At 36.3% G+C, this 18,924-nt stretch overlaps 1 protein-coding gene across 3 annotated transcripts in view; it reads left to right on the top strand.

Annotated features, from left to right (window-relative positions):
• Hr39 (nuclear hormone receptor FTZ-F1 beta) overlaps window positions 1-16,743 on the top strand; it is a 29,541-nt gene extending 12,798 nt beyond the window's left edge. Inside the window, exons 2-9 of one of the 3 annotated variants that reach the window (XR_011173524.1) lie at window positions 2,747-3,318; window positions 4,504-4,937; window positions 5,527-5,868; window positions 7,040-7,721; window positions 10,832-11,715; window positions 13,161-13,454; window positions 13,821-13,971; window positions 14,860-16,743. Coding sequence is in view for 2 of the 3 variants with exons in the window: in XM_069116380.1 (XP_068972481.1) it covers window positions 2,976-3,318; window positions 4,504-4,937; window positions 5,527-5,868; window positions 7,040-7,721; window positions 10,832-11,715; window positions 13,161-13,427 (2,952 nt within the window). In the remaining variant the exon portion in view is untranslated. Of the gene's footprint in view, window positions 1-2,732; window positions 3,319-4,503; window positions 4,938-5,526; window positions 5,869-7,039; window positions 7,722-10,831; window positions 11,716-13,160; window positions 13,455-13,820; window positions 13,972-14,859 lie in introns of all 3 variants that reach the window. The other 2 variants (XM_069116380.1, XM_069116381.1) reach the window with 2 other exon arrangements.
• Window positions 16,744-18,924: the final 2,181 nt, after the last annotated feature.

The raw sequence follows: 18,924 nt of genomic DNA, 5'->3' as shown, positions 1-18,924 counted from the left end.
ACAAAAAAAAGTGCAATCCTGGTGCAGTCGTGGTGGATGGCGTGGTTAAAGTAGGGAGAAAAGACCTTGAGTCGCGTCACGTGACCACGAAGCTGCATGGGAGTTGGGTAGGGCGGTTGCAGAGGGCCTTGACCTTACCGTCGGCGTCGCAGCCATAGTTGTAACTACCATCGTCGTGGCCTTTGCGAACATCCGAGAAGAGGCCGATATAGCCGCGTGACGCTTCATTTTCCTACGGTTTAATTCTTCCCGTTCTGCCGCTGGTTGGTTACACCAAAATTTCCACTCTTCCATGATGTCCTACCGACTAGTAGTTACCGCTGTACGAAGCGATGTCGTCCGTTCGTCGAACAGATGCTTTTAAAAACTTTACAAGTGACAAGTTAGTAGTATGAAAAATATATACAAGATCGTATACTTGAGATTTCAAGTGTCTTTATCTAACTTTTATCTAACTTTGGCTGGAAATTGTATTTGTTTAAATAACTTTCCAACGAACGTAACGTAACGAAAATTAATTAAGAATTAAATTTTACACGAACAAAATTATGTATAAAATTATGTATAAAATTCGTAATTTATATACAAATAAAATGAAATTTTCCCTCGAGTCACATAGCTTTATGCGAAATTTAACGCGTGAGCGAAAATTAATTAGCAAGAAAATTAATTAATAAAAAGCATAGAAAATTAGCAAGAAAATTAAATAGAAAAATAGTTGGTCGTAGTATGTTTTACAATGTTTCTTGTCGCTTTCTCGCTTCATTTAGCGAATAGTTCTTACGGTATATGATGTATACGTTACGAAGGAAAGAAAAGACTTATATCATGAGTATTTCTGGAATATGTTCAAGGACTGAACGGTAATTGCAGGAGAAATAAGGTAATACGAAATTTATCATATACGCGTAGTTAGGAAAATTATTTTCTTTTTGTCGTACGATTCGGTCCGTCCTATCCGCTTCGTCTGAAAACTATATTTTCTGAAACTGTATTTAAAGATAATATCTTCCGTAGAAAATGACAAAACCGAAACAACATTTTTTCTCCTTTCATATCTGATTAATAAATGTGTGTGTGTGCGTGTGTGTTTGAACGATATTGCAAATTTCTTCGCATCTTAGATAAATATTTGGTCACTGTGATTTACAATACTCGATTTACTAAGTAACCATAGTAGTTTTTAGTAGGTATTAAGATTAAGCGGTTTGGAACGAATTAACGACGAATCGATAATTGAAAGTAACGTTTAAGCGATAGCGTTTTTTTACGAGAAATCATCAAATCGTATTATAAATTTGTGTCTGTTAAAAGACATAGCAACGTGTTGCCTGGACATACGTAATTAACGGTATCGACGCATCCAGAGTATCGCACGCATCCACGTTCTGTAACGGACAAAGAACGGAATTTCGTATAATAATTTTTGTTTTCCCTTGCTCGGTGCATTATATCGCGTTGCATGATCGCCGAGTTACAAACAAAAGATACGAGTACGAAGCGCGTTTATGTTTCCGCGCGAAGGTCGATCGGTGGTTCTGCGGGACCGGAAGTGGACCGGCCTTGCGGGACGGCCGTCGGTGCACGGTGCACACTAGCGGAACTTGGATGTGTGCGATCGCTTCTCAGACGCGCTCTGTAAACGTTCTTCGTACACTCGAATGCACTTTCTTAGGACGCGACGTCTCGCTATGAAACTTGATATCATCTTGATAAGAATCACTCTTTTTCCTACCGAACGTTTCTCTTTCTTCGCACTTAAAAAACCTTTATATTCGTTCTACATTTTAATTCTCATTCGTAATAACGTAATAATTCGTTGTTTCTCGATATCTTGATAAAAATTACTCCTCTTTCGTTGAATTTCCCTCTATACCTTCCTCGTATCTTTTCTAGAATTTCACCCTTGCTTCTAATATCGTACATTCCCGTAATAATGTTGTACTTTTCATTCCTGTCAAGTTAAACCTAATGTTTCTATCACGCCTTTTTAAATGCTTACTTTATTTACTCTTTACTTTACCACTTTACTTTTACTTTACTTGTTTTTTTACTTGTCTATGTTAAATCTAATATTATAAATAAATCTAATATTATAAATAAATGTAATATAAATAATAATATATCTTGCATTAGTTTTATTAAATGTACTATATGGAAGAATAAATCATTTTTTTCATGATATAAATATGTTTTGCTGCTTTTCTTACTTACTTTCGCGGACCAACGTTCAAATGTTTGGATCGAAGTTCAAAAATATTATTATTTACGATATTTTTGATATTAATAACCGCATAGTTTTTCGAAAATGATATCCTGTTGCTAAATCAGCTGCACTTTCACTCTCCTTTAAGGAGACTTTCTTCTTCCGTGAACGTTGGAATTTTCAATTGCAAAACGGTAAAACGGTAAAACGGTAAAACGGTAAAACGGTAACACGGTAAAACGGTTCTGATTATACGCTGTTTCTCTTCCCGAAATTAAGCAAGTTCGAGTTCTACGTTTGCTAAATTTTTAATATTTTCTAACAAATTCTCGATTTTCTCAAGTAACGGAATGTTAACGGAACGAAGAAAATTTGTTTCTATGGGAATCAGCTGGTAGTCGGTACTAGGGTATTTAGGCGAGATGTTAGCGCGCGTGTTATGTCCTGTATACGATAGAAAGACACATAGGTACTGCACACAATCGATATTCTCGCTTTATATATCGTAATTTGATAATCGTTGAAGTTTTCTGTTGGCAGGCACGCAGGCACGCAGGCACGCGGGCACCGGTCGTTCTTCGATGTGCGAACGCACACCAACGTGATTAATAGACGCCGAGTGAGAGAAACTAGAAATTATCTGCAAGTAGCAGCAGAGGCTGGTTGCTCGAGAAGGCAGAAAAGTTGTTCCCAGAATGCCGCAGGATTTCACGACTGTCCAAAGACTGCGAGTCACGTCACGAGCGTGTGACGAATTAACTAGCTGAGGATGTCGGAGCAAAACGGGCCCAGCGAGGGCCCTGGACCGGGCCCAGGGCCGGGTCCTGGTTGGTGGCCAACCTCACAGTCCTGGAAGACAAACTCCTGCACCGCTGCCTCCCCGTCCGCTTGTTCAACCGTTCCAGACAACTCCGCCTCCGTCTCTGCCTCTTGCACCACCTCTACGTCCTCCCTGGCGACCACCACATCGGCCACTTCATCGACCAGCTGCTGTTCCTCCAGCCCTGGCGGTGGACCGTCTTGCACGATCACCGCGGCCCGCTCCTCCGAAACGGGAAAGAACGTCTCCGTCACGACGATCAATGTACCCCCTAATCAGGACATGCACGATGGTAATCCTTTATTATAGAATATAGAATTTCTCTTAATACTTGAATTTCTTCTAAAACACTTGTCACGCTTGTTGCGCGATCAAAGAGGATACGGCAGACCAGATCACGCGGTATAACGTGCTATCACGCAACGAGATTGCAAAATAGCTTGAAAACACTGTATATGCAGTAGCTGGTCATAGTACTTATGTTTGAACAGTTATCATAGAAATATTTCGTATCCGCCAGTGTATAGAAAAGTTACGTTACATATTTACCGCAAACATATATTTAGCTAAAGATTATTATAGTATTACTGTACTGCTATATATATCGATAGCCATAATATCGATACTTGTAGTAAGCACATGTAGTAAGCGACGCTTGTCGTTATATAATTAAGCATATATCGTGTTAGGTGGAATAATAATAGGATCTATTATATATTCGCATCTGATCGTTCGAGCTTGAGTTTCGATCGAGCTTGATCGTCGAATGTCTTGAAAAGTATTTCAAACGAAAACTAATGAAAAATTAGCGAAGTAGAGACTGTACGAGGCTGGTACAATATCGCCACGGACAATATATAATATCATATAACGAGTTACGAGTTATAATATCATATAATTGTCACGGAGTTATCTCTACTACTTGCTGAGATAACTGATCCAAGTCGTACGTTCGTATTATCTAAGATAGAGATATTATCTAAGAATCATCGAAAGAAAAAATATAAAATTTGTACATTTATTGGAATATCTACTATATATATATATATATATATATATATAGTATCCGCTATACCAGAAAATGCTTAGTAGAACGAGAATCTTGCGATAGGCTGTTGGTATAGTTAGATATTAGGTATAGCCAGATACTTGGATCTTAATTTCATCGAAAAAATATTTCGCTGTAGCTTCGGTCGCCTGTTTTATAGAGAACAGATAGAAAGATCGATCGATCGATCGATCGGTGTATAAGAGAGAAAGAATTTTTGGTCTCTCGGTTCTTGAATCGAACATACAGAGATACGATGTTTGGGCGAGGATCGTACACTGGATCGGAAATGGTATAATTTTGCCAAACGAAATTCTTTTCTATATCATAGCTTACGCTATAGCCAATGATAGCGGTATTTTTAGCAGGAAATTTATTAGCCGTGATGAAACTGTTAAATCTAACGAAACTGTCTGATGGGATTTTCAGGCAAGGGTATATGCAAGTATCTTGGCGGCCAGAATGGCGTGACAGTGTCGGTAGTGTCGAGCTGTGGCTCCATACTGGGATGTGGAAACGCGAACGTTGTGTCTACCACGGGGATAGGCAGTAACACCGGCACACAGAGTATTGGCATCGGAGTGAACATCCTTGACCAGAGTACGGCGGATGATGACGCGGAGGATAGCGACGTTGAGATAAGCAAAATCGACTTCCGAGGGGTGAATTTGCGTACGAAGAAGAAGCGAGACGCGTCTAGTAGTCAGAGTCAAAGCGGGGAGAAAATCGGCGATGAAGAGACCGACGATGGAAACGGTTGTTACGATGGAAGCGATGCGTCTCAGCAACAACCGGAGAGACCCATGTCATGGGAGGGAGAACTATCCGATCAAGAAATGTCTTCCAATACGATTACGAATCAAGTACGTGCCCTAAGTAACTTGCCATTATTTTCTAAGTTAACCATTAGTTAGTTAGAAGTTAAACCATTTGAAAAGCAGCATATAAGAACAGCGTGATAATCGGTAGACTGCAGCTCTATTTTTTAAGCGTTTCTTAGGATACTTGAAATTATCAACAACAACAACAACAACAAAAGTATGGTACTACTCGTTATAATATTTAGTTCGGAATGATAATACGATGAAACGATGAACGATTTACGATGAAATCCAGTTAAATATGTAGGTTAACGGTAGGTTAACGACAGGTTAACGATAGGCTAATGATAGGCTAATGATAGGCTAATGATAGGCCCGAGTACGTGCCAAACAGGTTCCAACGTGGTCCAGCTAAATTTCAACTCTCTACGAGTATCCCTTTCGAAAAAAAATCAGCCATACTTTCGTATTTATCTATATATCTAAGGTTATATCTAAGGGTAGAGTACTTTGAGAAGCGAAAAAGTACCAGGCTTCGACCTAACTGAGTTTTTCGTCATTTTCGTCATTTAAATGAAACGCGTCTTTGATATGGGCATTTTTATAAACGAAACTATTTATTTTATCACAGGATACACACGAGGACACGTCAATGGAGGGTGTTCAAGTATGTGGCGCGAGTCCCGGGCCAATGGAACAAAAATTTCCCATAAAACCAGAGCCAGATTTTCAGTCCAACCCAGGTTTCACGTTCGGCTCTTTTCACGACACCGGATTACCTGTGAATCACGGCCAGCAAATACAACAACAGCAACAACAGCGCAACATTGAGAATCTTGAACAGACACAACAAAACGATTTGCCTCTTCTCGTAGGAAAATTACTTGGTGGTTACAATAGTTCGACTCCGAATCACAGTCCAGTGTTGAATCCTAGACACCATTTAACAAAGCATAGCCACACGAGATCGCAGGTAATACAAACCAGCGTGTTCCTTTAATTTTATCCGTGTATTGATTTTGAAATTTGTCGTTCCAATGTACAAACATCCGGTATGAGCGTATAAATAATTACGTTCGTCGGAACAGCGACCAGATAATATCGATAATAGAAATTGATAATAGAACGGACAAAGTCAGCTATTCTACTTTCTACTGTCCTCTCGTAAAATATTTCTCGTAAAATAGTGAAATAACGATTAATTAAGAAATTGCCGATTCACTTGTATCGTTAGTTGGTCGATTATCGTGAAAAAGGAAAAGCTGTTCAATCTGTTTCTTCTTGAAATTGATATTTACGTTATCGTCATATCCAAACGAAAAGTCAACCTATTACATCCTATGACATCCCTTATTACGTTCTACGTATCGTAATAAAGCATTTGTAAGTGTACTGATGTTTGTGATAGCTTTCTCGAATTATTATTCGTGAAATTTTGCCTCGTAAAAGTATTCGACGTTGCAACATTCCTAGGCACCTTTTGCCTATATATACAGCAAACATTTTGAAATCTCGTTAGCACTGTAACGAGACGCGATTACTCTGCTTATATTGGTAAAACTTGAAACGGATCTGAAAATATAAGCGTATAAAATTGACAAGATATTCGTTCGTCATTGTTACAAGATACACAAACGTCTCGTAACTTGTTCTTTTCGTTTCTCGCTTTCATATCTTCATATCTTCATATTTTCATATTTTATCGTTAAAATCACGTTATCAGTCTCGGCACCTCTTCCAATTTTCCAATAAATCCTTTAACGCGCAAAGCCGATTTACGATAGTATAGAGATAGTATAGTATATCCTTTTTCAATAATATCGTTGAATATTAAAATATACAATTGCATTAATGTTTAAACATAGGTATTTGAAATTGATAAATTTACAAAGGATACTGCTGTTCTCTGCAAAAAAATGTTCATATTGAAACTGTATTTCAGGAAAAACTTATAAATTATAAAATAGTATGTAACGTAGATTATAAAGTCTAACACAAGTTGTATTTACAAGCTGTACTTACTCGTATTAGGAAATAACAATACAGTTAATACGCGTTAAGCAACCAATATTCTATACACGCGATTAAATACAAACGATAAAAATACCATTACCACGCCTCCTGACACCTTGAAAACTTTTCAGGTGCCGTCACCGGACTCGGCCATTCATTCCGCATACAGCGTATTCAGCTCCCCGACGCAAAGTCCTCACGCAGCTCGCCACTCCCCCCTGGGCGCGGCAAGTCCAGTTCCATCTTCGTCGCTATCCTTGTCGCGACACAGTTTCAACAATTCCACTTCCTCGTTGTCGCTCTCGTTGTCACACTCCCTCTCGAGAAACAATTCGGACGCCTCGAGCAGCTGCTACAGCTACGGCTCTCTCAGCCCACCCACACACTCGCCCGTCCAGCAACCGAGACATCCGCAACATCACCAGCATCAAGTTGCCCAAGGAAGCCCACTTCATCTGCCAGCAACCGCTTCTTCCGCCATTACTCATCACTACGCTTCCTCTGCACCGGGTTCCGAGCTATCTCCGGAAGGACACGCTGCTACAGACGATCAGGAAGACTGTAGAATACCCTCGGCACCGTCTGGTATATCCACAAGGCAGCAACTAATTAATACCCCGTGCCCAATTTGCGGGGATAAGATCAGTGGTTTTCATTATGGAATATTCTCGTGCGAGTCGTGCAAGGGGTTTTTCAAACGCACCGTCCAGAATCGAAAGAATTATGTGTGCCTTAGAGGCGCGGGCTGTCCAGTCACCGTTGTTACCAGGAAAAAATGCCCCGCCTGCAGATTCGAGAAGTGCCTCAGTATGGGTAAGACGAGTGAAAGTTGTTGTCATGTTTATTCGTGGACTGGTTTTTGCTGGATAACTCATAGATTTCATATTATTTAAGATAATCGAGATAATCACGCATCTTTTAGTCGTAGAATCGTTCCAATAAAGCAACAACCGATTCGGATCAGGGTTAGTTTCGGATCAAGCTTAGGATCGATAAGATTATTTGAAACAAAGATCTTACAACGTTAGTTGGAAAAGTGCAATCCGAGATTTCCAGGCATTTTAAACGATATTCTCGTTCTTCTACGTTTTACGTCGCATCGTCTGCAACATGGTTAGCGACCACGATTTAAGATAATTTATTACGTTCCTTGTATAATCCTGTAATGGATCACAGCTGTCTCCGGTTTTGTTATATAGTAGCGGTGATTCGACGACATTTAGTCTTTTCACGCGAGATTATTATTTTAGGCGTTTCATACGGACAATCCATAATTCTATCCATATATATGTCGGAGATGAAAGGACATCGGAGCCTTCCCTTTGGAACCCCGGGAAAATCCCTTAACACCGTAATCCAGATTCTATCATAGGCGTAATTAAACAATCGTCGTCTTTCGATCCGATTGTATTTGTTCGAGATTTGTGATAATGAGCTTGGGCTCGAGGCGACAGCCAGTCGCCGAACGTAGCCGCGGTCACGGGATGAACGCTTTGCCTAACAAAGGTACGAAGTAATTCTATAGCTCTCCTTAAAAGAAATATCTCTGGCGACACGCGACAGTAAACATTCCAACGGTCTCTGTCCCGTGGCTCGTCACACGCAGTCCCTATTCTTCGAGTAAGATGATTGCCAGATGTCGATGCGTCTCCGCAGTACATGTTCAGCTAGCCTGAGGGCCCGTTATAAATCTTAAGATTTAGCTAACTAAAGTCCTTCGAACAAACAGTCTTTGTCCCAACTACGAGAAGATAGAGGAGACCTATTTTTCAACGAACCACGTCTCCCACTAACAACTTTCCCTGGAGGGCGGCTAGCATCTTTTTCTAACCACCGATATGGAGATTGACCAATTAGCAGCAATTGACGTTGGTCAATTTCTCTTACTTTCGGAACGAAGACTATCCTCGACGAATCCGATGATCTCGTGTCCTTAGACGCATCCCATCGTAGTTTTCCTCTGCAGCATGATCGCGACGAAAAGTCATTCTCTCGCGAGATCGTATTAGCGACTTACTTAGCGTCTGTACGCTCGGTGGATATTCCCCGTTTTAACAAAGAGTCCGACTTAGATTTTGCGGGCACGTTCATCCATCATCCCGTCGACCGCGGATTCGTTATTGAACCTAGGATCATTATCATTAGTTTCTCGAATATCTAATTGCCACTGTTACTTGTCCAATTCTATAATAATCGTATCTGCACTAATCAATGTCTTCTCTATTGCTTATCGACAATGCGTAAACCAAACGAAGATTCGTTTCACGTCCCTAACCCCTAATTCCAATGTAAACCCGACATATATATGTATATCCATAGTTTTATGTTATTTACATAATTTACCTCTGTGCTTCATAGCCTCTGTGTAGCCTTGGAGGCGTTTGACAGTTGCGTTTCCAAGCGAATAAGATAAATTATTATAGGATATTATTCGACACAGAATTTCAGATCTGATTCTTTCTTCGACCAATTCTAAAGTTAGTCGACGAATGTCTCCGAGTGTTGTGTTAACGGTGACGAGATTTTTTCTATTGCGAGTGAGCGTCAAGCCGTTGGTAAGAGATGTTGTCGTCGATAGCAATGAGGAACAGCGCGATGCGGACGACTGACTAAAAGTATTCCTTTAGCTGCGACTTGGATAGATCGATTTGCCAGGAAATTTGTTATAAAGGCTGTGTTCATTGATTTTTCGATCGACAAGAGTATTTACGAGACTTGCAGATCGACTTCCATATCGTATCGTGCGCTCTTTCAATGCCTATGCGTCACGCGCGTTTTCCTCAATGATAATCTAAAGGTATCGTTCAAGTTCGTGTTGCTTTCGTGCTAAGCGATAGTTGATTCGTAGATACCAACCAACTCTTTCGTTGATTATCTTTTCTAAAAGCTCGCACATAGCGTTGGTCAGCGCTGTTGCGTTTGTACGATAGCTTTCTGGTTTATGCTTATTAATTTTATTTGATTTAAAAATCGTTACAACAATCGCTTTCCTCCGGTTGTTGGGCAAGATTACATCCATATAATCCATCCATCCATATAATTGAAAGTCTCGAAGAGACGATTCGTTTCAGACGGGTGTGTTTTCAGGGCCTGGGATGAAATCTTTAGTTATTCCGAGATATTTTCCATTTTGAAATTCACAAAGAAATGGATATTGACGAGCTTCGCGTGGAACCGCTATCATTTGTTTTCATCCGAGTAACGCAAGACGTTTTCGTTTCATAATCTGTTTTAATCGAAAAGAAGGATGGATAATAGTTACTGTTGCTAGAATTTTTCTGAAAATGCGCTTGCGATATCTCTTTCAGGTTTCGTGTGTTCGTGTGTTCGGCTAATGTTGTGCTGCATATTGTTAGATCCATTGATCCACTGACAGATTCATTGTTCGTATCGAAGTGGGTTAGTGATTTGGTTTAAGATTTGTCTTCATACTGACTTGTTTGTTTCTACTGTTTCATAGTTAGGATCAAGTGACGTGAGTCTTGTCTTTTAGGCTTTTCTTAGTGTTAGCAGATTCTCTCTCTCTCTCGTACAAGTGTATATGCAAATTTTACCATTTGAAATCCTTGATATAAATCTTATTGCTTTGGGTCCTATTACTTGTACAGTGATATTATAGCTTGCGATCCTTGGTAAGCAAGGATTCGTGCTTCATGGCGTTTGCATATGACTTGTTCGACCGTGGAGCGTTGTTACGAATTGGATTACCTATTGCGGTATCGAGAGACGAGATACTTCTGTACTCGGCAGTTTGCTTATACTTATACGCTTTTATCATTTATAAATTTAAACGTCTTAAACAACATATAAGAATTATTAATATTAAAACTAGATTTTAGAAGAAACGTATATTATCAAACATAGAAATTGTTACTACTTATTTTACAAAATTGTGAGAATTGTGTAATTGTGATTATTGATAGGTATGAAGCTCGAGGCGATTAGGGAGGATCGCACCAGGGGTGGCAGAAGCACCTATCAGTGTACATATACTTTTCCACCAAATTTTGTCGGTAGTCCTGCAAGTAACATGTCCAGCGACAAATTAGCTACCGGAGGAAATTGTAGTCCAGCTCCAGCTGGTAACGAACATCACTATCCGGCAAGGCACCATTCGAATCACTCCCATAAGATGCAAGTGGTACCGCAACTTCTACAGGATATCATGGACGTAGAGCACTTGTGGCATTACAATGATAACGATCGTATGACTGGGATTCAAAACGCAGGAACGAATCTTACTAGAAACAACGATTCAATGTTATTGAGTGTTAGAAGCAACGGAGGATCTGGAATAGAGAACGACACAGGTTCGGGTATCGAGTGTTCCTCCAATAGAACTACAGGAAATGATAATCCTAGTAATAGAAGAGATAACAGATCGTGCTCCAATGTTTCGAATGTTGGTAACGAACAACACGCTGCATCCGTTGGTAACAGTTCTCAAATCAACAATACGAATTGTAATCCAACTCAACATCCTGATTTTCTGTCGAACCTCTGCAATATCGCTGATCATCGACTCTACAAAATAGTGAAGTGGTGCAAGAGTTTGCCGTTATTTAAAAACATTTCGATCGATGATCAGATCTGTCTGTTGATTAATTCTTGGTGCGAGCTACTGCTCTTCTCGTGCTGCTTTCGCAGTATGAGCACTCCCGGTGAAATTAGAGTGTCTCTCGGTAAGTCGATTACACTGGAACAAGCTAGGCAGCTTGGCTTAGCGACCTGCATCGAGAGGATGCTTGCATTTACTAACAATTTGAGAAGGCTCCGAGTAGATCAGTACGAATACGTGGCGATGAAGGTAATTACTTTTCCTTCGTTTACTTATTCTCTGAGCTTTTTATTAACAAATGTTTTAACAGTGACATTAATAGACAGAGAGCATGATTACTTATGAAAAATAAATTCAAAGTAGTAGCAATAAGAATCTTTTGAATCAGACTTTCTTTCTGAAAATTTGCCAATAAATAATAAGAAGAATTAGGAATTAAATTTGAAAATTGTTAATAAACTTGTTCCTATTTTTCTTTCGCTCTTTTCTTTCAACCATTTTAATGTAAATGCCTTGTCACTCACATAGAAACCTAATAACAAATAGATTTTATAATAGTCTGGCTGGATAAATCAGTATTATATTAAGGAAAAATATATTCTTGTACTTGATATAATGATAGGTATATTGCCCAACTACGAAGAAATATAACTATATAGATAGCTATATGCCACAATATGAAAAGACGTAATACCTGATTTTACCCGATATTTTACACGATTTACTGCAAAATTACAATAAAACACGATATTCTGCTCGAAAGTCAATTTTGCTGCTTTTACAGAAAACGTGCTGAACAAAAACAAAAAAGGAGCAACTGTATTATACAATATCGTTCTTTAATCACTGAAAATTTTCAAGCTGTTTAGTTAGCTGTGAAAAGTTTATATCGATTTGCTATATGGATTGATTTTTTTAACAGATACTGCTACTTTTCTATAGTTGGGCTCATCAACTTAAATCACTGTTAATTTAGAAGATAAAAACTAATTTATTTCATATTTTTCATTTTATCGTATCAAGAAAAGAAAAAAAAAGAAAGAAAAAAAAGCAACTAATATTCCACTTTAGGCATTGTAACATCATTTGTACAACTTTTAATTTCTTATTCAAATAAATTTAACACTCCGATGGCGACGCGATGTCTGGATCCATTCGGATCGTCGTTCTACACAATTCAAAGGTAAACAAACTCTGTAACAACTCGAAAAGGAAAAAGACGTTACACCTGTTTCGAAAATAACAATAACTCTAGAGTAAAATGTAATAACTGTGGAAATATATCTATACATATATATATATGTATATATATATATCTCTCTATCTATCTGTGTGTGTGTGTGTGTGTGTGTATATATATATATATATAGCGTACACACAAAAATTAAAACGCTTTGTATGCATTGTGCAGCATCGTAATAAACCTTATTTGCCTACAGTAGCCTTCTTTTTTATTCCATCATTGATTATTGTCACTCGTATCATGACTTGTAGACATAAGAAAATAACCATTCTAAGATGAAAAGCTAAATTCTCATACGAGCATACATTGGGATCCGGGGAGACACAGGCAATGGCCCACGCGAGCCCCTTGGCCGCCCGCCCTCGGAGTGTTAATAGAAAGTTACGCTATAACCGAATAACTAATACACACTGATTGTAAAACTAACACGTTTCATTTTTATTATTTGTAGGTAATAGTACTATTGACCTCTGATACGAGTGAACTGAAAGAACCTGAAAAAGTTAGAGCATCTCAGGAAAAGGCTTTACAAGCATTGCAACAATATACTATCGCAAGGTACCCTGAAATGCCTGCTAAGTTTGGTGAATTATTATTGAGAATTCCAGATTTACAAAGAACATGCCAAGCAGGAAAGGAATTATTAAGTGCTAAACGTGCTGAAGGAGAAGGCAGCTCGTTTAATCTGTTGATGGAATTGTTGAGAGGAGATCACTGAATTATTATTACCACATTGAACAATGCCGTAAGTTAATTATTAAATTTATAAAACCGATATATAATACATGGTATAAATGGTATATCCAATATCGTCGTCTACTCGATCTCATCAATTTTCATCCTGCACCTGAATTAGTTTTTAATACAAACAAATATTTACTAAAGTGTAACAGCTTTTTAGCACTTTTTTAACTCTTATAAAGTTCGATTAGTTTCGATTCGATTGTTATCAACCTCTAGATAAAGTTCTCTTATTTTCTGCGTATTTGAATATTATTTTATTGTAATATTAAGTTTCATATATATTGCCACATAGATTCCACACCTATGAACCATTTTATTACGTGTACCAGTAACATTATTTCTATCTTTTTCTTTTTTATTTTTTCAGAAATATTAGAAATTAGGGTTTCCAATGATTTCTATCTTATATGATAAGTTTATTGATATATAGATCTATTTACAATGGATTAAACAGGAAACGATGGTTATTTAACGTGAACTAAATACACTAATGTGCTATAACTAAGACGACTAAATGGGTAATTCACAACTCACAACTAATAGCTTACAACTCATAACAATTCGGCAATTCAACTCTCGATTTCTCACAATTCCACTCTTAACAATTCGACTCTCAACTCACGACTCTCCAACTCGACTCACAACTCACGACTCTCCAACTCGACTCTCCAGGTAACGACCGCCGCCGCCGTCGCCGCCCCTCCCCCTCGCCCGGTAACAATTCCCTGGCCCTTTTGGCCTAACGGCACTTGGGCTTTCTCGCAATATTGTTTATGGTTCACCCGATATTTCTTAGGCCATTTGTCCACGTTACTACATTTCTGTGTTCATACACTGTGTTCATACATTGTGTTCATACATTGTACGATCGTGCAGAACTGCTGATTATTATCTGATTAACTTTTCTTTTCTCTTTTTTTCTTTTTTTTTTTTCTTGTTACATTATACTATCACAAATAGCTAAGAAATTGTATAAACTATTAATCCTTTGCACTCCGAATTTTATTTCAATTTCGTTACCAGCAGCTCCCAACGCTTTCAAGCGTTTTATTTGATATTTACTTTAACTAAAAAATAAGACAATTTAAATAAATAAAGGAAGAAACAAATTCACTTAAATAGCAGTTTTATTCACGCTATTGTTGTATTTTGTAATTTTTAAGTGTATGATATATCTCGAAACAATTTCCAGGATGCAATCGTGATTTTCTTTCGCACGTTTCACAAAAAAATGTGGGACTAAAAGAATGTCGAGTGGGACTCGACGAAGCAGCTCCTGAGATAAAAACTGATGTCGAGTCACACTCGACATAGGGGTGCAAAGGGTTAAAGTAATAGCAAATATAAACCTATTTAGGAAAATAGATCTTTTACTATATATAACTATAAGAGAATGATTTTTTCAGATTCCACGCTTATGAGGTCCATAAGTTCAGGGAATCGGATGTATTAAATAATCAAGGAGTAGCAGAAATGTAAAGAAAACCATAAACATTGCAGTCCATGATACATTAGTTCTGGGTGAAGGGACTACGTTCTTGTAAGACTAATTAGAGGTTCACTGTTTAATGCATAAAGCAATTGAGAAATGATGTTTCGTTTCTCTATATTTTTTTGTTTTTGTTCTTTTTTTAAAATTGAAATTACTTTCACGGGGGTGTTGCATAATACAACTCCACCTTGAAACATAACGAATTTCGAAGCGGCCTATGGTATGCTCGAAATATTCAGCATGCATATTTCTATGCAAAAGAGACTGAAAGTATAATTGAAGCAGAGATGCAGAGCATTTACTTTTACAATAATATCAATGTACAGAGATAGAAAGATAGATAGAGAGAGAGAGAGAGAGAGAGAGAGAGAGAGAGAGAGAGAGAGAGAGAGGGAAAGGAAGAGTGAAAGAGAGAGTGAAAGAGAGCACAAGAGAGAGTGAGAGTTGGTATCAAATAGCATAAAAATGCTAAATTTTATTAGGTAGGTTCAAGTAAACGACGAATACAGAGTTTTAACCTTGATAATTATTATTATAATAAAACAACCAGTATTTTGTATTGTTCTTCGCTTACTTAAAAATAAGACATAGAATGATGTCTTATGTCCCGGTAATGGAAGTGTACTTAAAAAATGAGTCGACCAATTGTTTACTTATAGAGCAGTTAATCGTGTAATAATTAATAGGTAATAACATTTAGCTTATCAACAGAACATTATAATTTTTATCTATTACACAAATACATTTTTTTTTTATTCTCTGTACGTTTTAATAACACGCCGACAACGGATGAAAGATTTCGTACGATAAAGCTATCGTACGTACATATCTTTTTAAACCGCGTGAAACGATTTCTGATATTCTTTCTCTTGTAAATGAATTTTATTTTGGGACACACGTTTCCAAATTCTATGTTACATTCGGTGATATTTTTGTCGGATTTTTACAAAAATGACGTTTGTTTGTTATTAAAATTTTACGATTATTTTATTGTTTAGAAACTAAGACAGTTTACGTTTGGTTTATTATGTTTATATAAAAAATATGTATCCTTTGTCGTAACGAAACTAGAATGTTAGTACCAGTGATTAAGGATTTTTATAAAAAATGAATATAAAATTATATTTGCAATATTTGGAAAATTCAATTATAGTCGTCGAGTACATTATCGAAAGGAAAAGTTAATTTGTTATTAATTTAATATCGTTGTTAAACAAAAATTATAATGAAAATTATTAAATTATTATGAAAGTTATAAAAGTATAGTGAAAAATTGCGCTTTTCTTGTGAACTGGTGCAATTTCTTATTTTGAATAAATGTAAAATTTTTTTATAAAAAATTAGTCGTAAAATGGACGAGCTGGAGCTTCCTGTTTAAAATGAAGAATACTCATCTCTATCGTTGGTACTATAATGAGACTGTCATATCAACGCATTATTCTTTTTATTAACACAGCAATTACGTTTCTTTTGATTCATCGATAAGAATATTACATAACATGCAATATTTAATCTGTAACATAACTTGTAAGAATCGTCTTCCCATCTTTATGGCAGATTTCCTTGTGCAGAAAGTGTAGGTTGACCTGTTGTATACAGAGTGTTCGATAAATATGATAAAAGACATGACAAAGACATTTTCAATCATTTTGATTTCAATTGTACTATTACGATACGGCTAATACAAATTTCTTTTTAACATATCGAGATATTTAATAAAATAAACCTAGTATTTATCAATTTTAATGAAACACTCTGTGTAAACATACATGTTGTGTGCACCGTGAAACATTTTGTTTGTAAAAAAACGTTTTGTTTGTAAAATTCCTCGTCGAATATTTCAATTCTTATTGTACTTCTCATTCAAAAAATATTCGCTTGTTAGTCGTCTAATGTGTTACATCCTGTTCAGGTTCCAATACCGTATAATTTTTCATAATAAGATTTTCTTCCCTGTAGAGGCCAACTTCTCTATTTCCAAGGAATCTTTTTAAATAGTTCTTTTTAAATAGTTCTTACTTAGTATTTGAATAAGAAACAAGATTAAAGGAAAACTTCTAGTTAGAAATATATCAATGATAACACAACTTATCTGAATCTGTAGTAACCTACTGAGAAAATAATTCCTGCGAACATTGTTTCGCTATAATTAGTTATTGCCGTTGTAATTATTGAAAAGAAAGGAAAAGCTATATCATGGCGAAAAATACAGAGGATTATGCAGTAAAGAACGTGTACGCCATTCAGGTTACAATTTTTAATAATGAACTATGTATAAATAGAAATTCGCCCGTTAAAAGAAGTATTATTAGTACATTAGTTAGTGAAATACTATGAAAAAAATTACTGAAATATTTGTGCCTTCGAGAAAATTTAGTATTTTAATCCTTTCGTAATGCGAGGTAGACACGAGAAGAATTATATTAAGAACATCGCGTAGAGATAATATAAATATATAAAACCAACAACCGACAGTCTGATTAAAATTATTAGTCAATGAAGCATTCTTTAACGAAACGATCATCCAACTTTCGATAAGCTTATTTCTCTGTTTCTGAAGAAACTGAAAAGCATCCAATGCTTCTAACGTCCGTCTTTCATTCGAAATTGAACATTTGCTCTATTTTATTTTATCGATACGAAATCGAAAAAATATAATTATATCGTGTATCTTGGCATATATTATATTTTACATCTACCATAATTAAACTATCTTTTAATCATACATTGAACAAAAAGAAAATCGATTGGTAGCTAAAACAATTATAAAAATTAAATTTAACCACTAAAGTCTTTCACTTTTAATTAGTTTATGTCGATTATTCTGTATATGGTAGTGCTAAAATTTAATTAACTATTTATATGAAAGAATGAAAATTTATTTTAGATCGGAAGTTTTCTACCAATTAGAAGAAAATATAAATTATATGACGCTGCTGTAAATATAAAAGTACAGAATAATATTTTTCTGTAACGTATGTATAAAAGATAGAGAGGGACGAAGAGATTGATGAGTCTGATAAACGAATAAATTTAAAGGTACGTGCACGAGAAAGAGAATATCTGTGAATGCATAAGATTAATTTTTAATTAAAACGAAAGTGCACGGAATAAAATTATAATGACGTTATATTTATATTTAACTCGTTAAAAGAGTAATCGATTGTGATCTAAATTTGATAAAAGACGAAGGAATATATCCAGACGTTTATAGCTTAATCAACATTGTTTCATGTCCACTCGACTATGACGAAAACTTTAGTTTAAGCACAGTTTTATTTAATTGATCCTCGATTAAAACTTCAATAATAACAATGATAATCGTCTTCCTTTTGCAAACATATAGTATTAATTATATGATAACGATAATAATAAAATTGGTCAAAATTTCTTCGCCAATCATGACAATATACATATAATACACTCGAAATTGTGAAATTCATTGATATACATCGATCAAAGAGCTTAAATACAGTACATTGTAATGATTAATACACATATATGTACATGTGCGTGTTGAAACTAAAGAAATCGTATGCTAGAAATAATAAATATTACTCGCGCATAGTCTTAATATGTAATCTTTAATAGGATTATCAAACGCAGCGGAGAAAATTTTTATATCAGATGCGAACATATTAATGAACTTTATATCATGCACGATCAACTGACTTGCATTTATTTTTCTTCCTATACTATCGTATTTCGTCTTTTCTTTGTAATAATCCTTCCTCTCTTGATAAGAACACGATCGTTTCTGTAAGACAGGTGAATGACTTAGATTATCGACAAAAATATTTGCTTGTCAAGTCAGTTAATCGGACGAAAGCAGATTGCGAAAATATTATAATCACGAAAATACTTCATATTCCCAATATTCCCAATAGAAAGATGGCTATTTAAACGCAATTAGAGGATAATTTTATACATACAACATGTTCAATACGAAATAAATAAATTTTTATAAAGTATCGTATTT

This window comes from Bombus flavifrons, chromosome 7, assembly GCF_040668555.2.
Source record: "Bombus flavifrons isolate JBK064 chromosome 7, iyBomFlav1_principal, whole genome shotgun sequence".
In the NCBI taxonomy this organism is placed as follows: Eukaryota; Metazoa; Arthropoda; class Insecta; order Hymenoptera; family Apidae; genus Bombus; species Bombus flavifrons.
Note: the sequence above shows the minus strand (reverse complement) of the source record. Positions and strands in the feature narration are given on the sequence as shown.